Source organism: Eurypyga helias, unplaced genomic scaffold, assembly GCF_000690775.1.
Source record: "Eurypyga helias isolate BGI_N326 unplaced genomic scaffold, ASM69077v1 scaffold40930, whole genome shotgun sequence".
Lineage (NCBI taxonomy): Eukaryota > Metazoa > Chordata > Aves > Eurypygiformes > Eurypygidae > Eurypyga > Eurypyga helias.
In genome coordinates, this window is record NW_010227043.1 from 1 (window position 1) to 4,662 (window position 4,662).

Here is a 4,662-nt window from a genome sequence, read left to right on the forward strand (position 1 = left end):
CGCACCACCCCACGGACACCCTCAGGGCTCCTCAGAAACACGCTGGGCTCCCCACCTCGAGGTCTGTGGGGCAGTTGGAGGCCCAGTGTCAAGCAGTGCTGGCAGACATGGCCAGGGCCCCCCGCCGCCAGCTCCCCACTGCACGTACAGAGGTGACGGGACAGTTTATTTGTCTCGCTGCTTTACAGGACACAGTTTCTCTTTGGCCCTGCCAGGGACACGGACACCGCTTGCACTGCCAGGGAATGGGCACGGGCCGGCCCCGCTGGCTGTGCCAACCCCTCTCGCCACAACCGATGGCTTGTGGGGGAGAAATCCACGTTTCTTGTTACAGAACAAATCGCCTGCTCAGTAAGCTCAACCCCAAAAGGAACTCTAGGTGCCACCGAGGTGCTGAAAATAGGAAACATTCATTTGCAGAATATTTTGCAAAGCTACAGCAGTAAACCAAGCACAAACACGAGCTGCACAGAGCAAAGACAGGAGGAGGCGTCTCCCCTTGAAGCACATACATTTAACACTGGTACAGCTCCGTCCCCTGCACGGGCTTCTGGCAGTGATTTCTGCTTAAGCACCTGAGGGTCACACCTGGTGGGTTATTTGCCACGTGAACTAGGTTTGGAAGAGAAACTGGGATGTGAAAATGCCATGTCTGCTTTTACCTGTCCTCCCTCTCTGGGAAACACAGATTTCCTTTTGCATCATTAGTCCCCCTCGGGTTAGCCCCCTACAGAACCTGTCAGCTATGGGGAAGGGATGCTGTTGGTGTTCATCTGCTGAGGTGCAGCCTGCGACCCCTAACAACTCTCCTCAGAGGGCTTCCTGGTGCCTTGAAGGATCAGCGCCGAAGCAGACACCCTCTTCTGATGCCGCCACTTGGCCCGACGGTTTTTAAACCAAACCTAGGAAGTGCAAAGCAAGAAAACAATGTTGCTAGAGAGAAAACAACTTTGATAGCTATTTCATGTATTACTTTGAGGGGTGCAGGCACCCTTCTTCGACTGCAGAGCGTAACCTTTAGGATGCTATAATACAGTTCCCGATATAAGTTTGATACAAAATTTAGTCAGTCCCTTCCCCTGCAATCCTGCTCACATACACATGAGGGGCACAAGGGAGCCGGGACACCCCCCCCCGTGACAGAAGCAGAAGTCACGGAGATCACCTGAGTAAGGAATATACACTGGGGTGCAGGGGGTGAGCAGAGCTGGACATGTCTGTGTGTTTATATAGGGGATTCCAGGGGCGTGTGAGCTTATGGGACCAGATACCAGAACAAAGTAGCCCAGCAGAACTGTTTATATTCTTTCATTGCTTGCCAAACCTAAACTGTTTAGCCAAATACCCAAGAATGGTTTTTAAAATGAGACCCTGGGTCTGCAGCTCCCAAAAAAGACAGCACAATGCGTCGGTCTGTGTTCTTGGGGGGGCTGCAGCAAACAGCTCCTCACCGAGCGGCAGGATCTCACCTCTACCCTCTCCTCCTTCAAGTGGATGCGGTTTGCCAGGTGCTCACGTGTGATGACATCTGGGTACTGGTTCTGATGGAAAAGCGTCTCCAGAGCCTGCAGCTGGTCCTCAGTGAATATGGTGCGATGCCGGCGCGTCCGGCGCTGGATCTGGTGGAAAGTCTGCAGCTCACTTGGGTTCCCCTGGGGACTCTTACAGACCCTGACTGCTGAGTGGAAGAGCCGCATGGGCCAGGGAAACCGGGAGTCTGCAAGGGGAGAGGAACAGTGGCAGCATTAAGTTTGGGGGGGTGCTGAAGCACCCATCTTGCCTGAGGCAGTTCAGGAACAAGTTGGATCCATGCATTTTGTTTGGAAGAAGGCAGTTGGCCAGCTGGTGTGGGTGGCAGGCTGCGTGATCACTCTGCAAGCAAGAGAAGGGCTTAGGGCATCGCTCTGGGTGAAGCATGCAGGTGGGGGGCACTGGTTGGGTTTTCCTTGTTTTCTCACCAATTGCACTATGGCCAGCTCCAGAAAATACCTGGAAACTCACAGCCCAGCGAGGACCTGTGTTTCAGTCCTGACATGAGGGATTTCTGAACTTTCAGGATGCTCCTGAACTGCATTTTTAAGGGTTTGCTACTTTTTTTTTATCCCTGGCTACATGCAGTAATTTTGCTAGATGTAGGCAAAATCTCTTCTCCTTAAAGGACATGTGAAGTCCCCCGGAGCGGGTGTTGTCAGGATGCACAGGCACAGCTCTGCACATAGACAGCCTGACCATGGAGCCCCACAGATCTTCCGCCTCTAGAAGTGTCCTCTGAAGTGTTCTACACTAAACCAGTAATACCCAGTAATAAATAGCACCTGCTGCTTTTAAACCCCTGGTAGCATCGCAGGTAAAAGTGCCTGCTGTTGGGAGCCGGGCTGAGACCGGCACTCAGCTGGCTGGAGCTGGGGTCTGAGGCCACCGTGGCGTCAGGCCAGACACTATGTTGTCACTCAGTGCCCAGGTTTTCCCATCCACGAGCCCTACACCGTGAATCAAACCCAAACACTCACCCAGCCAGCTCGGTGAGTCCTGCAGGGAACGGGTGCTGTGAGAACAGCAGCAGCAGTTGCAGCTTGTCCCTTCCAGCTCTTCCTCCTCTTCTTCCTCTTCCTCCTCCTCCTGCAGGGAGCTGGCCGGGATGGTTTCCAGCTCACACAGCCCCTTAGGTGTGGAGTCCAAGATGCTCCGGAAGCACAGCGGGACCAGGACCTGGGGACTCTTCTCTGCCGGGCTGGAGAGGATGTCCTCGATGCTGAATGAACGCGGCTTCTTGAGGACTCTCCCGCCGGCGTCGAACTGCCTCCGAAGACATCCTCTGCCAGCAGCAGCAGCTGCAGGGACAGGCAGCTCAGGCTGAGAGGGGTTTGCTTTCTGTGCACTAACTCTGGAGTGGGGTCTCACCAGGAAGAAGACAGCTCATGTAGCTTTTAAAACAGACTGGCAATGCCACCCATAACTGCTGCTTTGTCTTGGCATCTCAACTGACTGTCATTCTCACAGCCGAGTTTTTACTTCGTGCACACACGCACTTTTTCTCCTTCTAACCTAGCTGCTTTATGACTGAAGCCACCCTAAATATATATATAGAGAGAGAAATAATCCCTTTGGAAAGAAAACCGTAAACCCCCTGTGAATAAAATAAATTCTAACTAATCTTGGCAGCTTTGTGAAGGGTTAGTGTGGATCTAAGATTTAGCTAATCCCACAAAAATGACTGGAGAAGGAAATCTGATTTCTCCATCTTGGGTGTAGATTTGAGGTGGTTATGATCTCCATTGTGCTGCAGCCTCCGATCCAAGGAAGGGGGAGGATAGCTGTTCCCAGCCCGGAAATGGACCAGAGGATTAACTCCTTAAAAGAAGCAAATTATCCCTTTCTCTGGCCAAATGAAAGCTTTCCCATCAAAAGAGAGCTGTCATATCATACAATATGAGAAAGGAGAGAGTTGAGCTTAATAAAAAATCATTTTTAATGATAGCACAGCCTTTGGTTGCACCAGAACTCTCTGCAAAAGTTGATTTATTTTCTGCTGAAAGCAGAGAAATTGTATTTTTCCTCCTTTCCCTTTCCCCCACCTCTGCTGCCCTAATCACAGTGATAATGCAGATACGTTGCATGTATCCAACATACTCTTTGAGAGGATTTAAAGCCCTTAGTAAATTAGATTACTGGCAGCTCACAGCAGCTCTCTGGCATCTCTTAGTGGCATGTAGGCACCTCCTGTACAGCTGAGCTGTACCCCTGCTCGGCGTTGGGAAGGGAAGGGAGGGGGATCGCTGCCTGGTGCCTCCATGTGCAGGCAGCCCGGCAGGCAGCGAGGTCCTGAAGCAGCTCAGGCAGGAGCGTGGTGTCGGTGCCGCGGCTAATGGGCCGTTCGGTGAGCCCAGAGCAGCCAGGCTTCCCCCGTGTCAGGTCAATTCCCAACGTCTTCTGCCCAGCAAGAGAAACTGGGGTGAGGCTACGGCTGAGAGCAGTGACTCAGAATGGGAGGGGATGCCTGGCACTGTCCCTGCTGAGGGCAAGCAGTGAAGCCTGCCGGATGTGATCCACTGGAGGAGAGAGGACATCTTCCGTCTTGGGTTTATAACTGAGATTGAGTACCTGGGGTTAAAATTGAGGCAGTGTGATTGAGCTCAGGTTGCTCTAGGAAAGTTTAACCCACGTTGTGTCGCCCTCAGTGCAGATTAAGCCAAGGTGAGTAGCATCCCATGGGGAACGCTCTCCCACCTGGTGTTTCTTTGCAGGGAAGAGAAGATACCATCCCACTCGTGGTATGCCGAGGAGACATGCAGGTGAGTGCTGTGAAACCAGTGCACATCAAAGGTCCTCGTGGCACCTTGTGACTTCATACGGAACAGCCCAGCAACCCCTCCAGCATCATGCAAAACTGAGAGCCGGTCTCCAGGAGAGCCCCTTCTCAGTCCCCATTCTTTTCTCCTTGGCCCAGCTTTCTGCCTGCCCTTCCTCACCCTGCGGGTCTCCCAGTGCCGGGAAGAGATGCCCCATAGCCACTCTACCTGTCACCCTCAAATCTCTGTAAAATCTTAATTAAAACCAAACCACAATTTTTTTCTTCCATCCCTTTATTTGCCTCTCCTTCAGCTGTTCTGATGGCATAACATAAATCATAACCATGAATCTTCACATATTTGCTGAAGGTTT

The 4,662-nt window shown here is 52.1% G+C and overlaps 1 protein-coding gene across 1 annotated transcript; it reads right to left on the reverse strand.

Annotated features, from left to right (window-relative positions):
• Nucleotides 1–797: 797 nt before the first annotated feature.
• On the reverse strand, nucleotides 798–2,831 carry GSC2 (goosecoid homeobox 2; the record flags this gene model as incomplete). The annotated part of the gene is made up of 3 exons (XM_010155170.1): nucleotides 798–902; nucleotides 1,470–1,717; nucleotides 2,511–2,831. Coding segments are annotated over 3 exons (674 nt in total), but the record flags the coding sequence as incomplete, so codon positions are not given.
• Nucleotides 2,832–4,662: the final 1,831 nt, after the last annotated feature.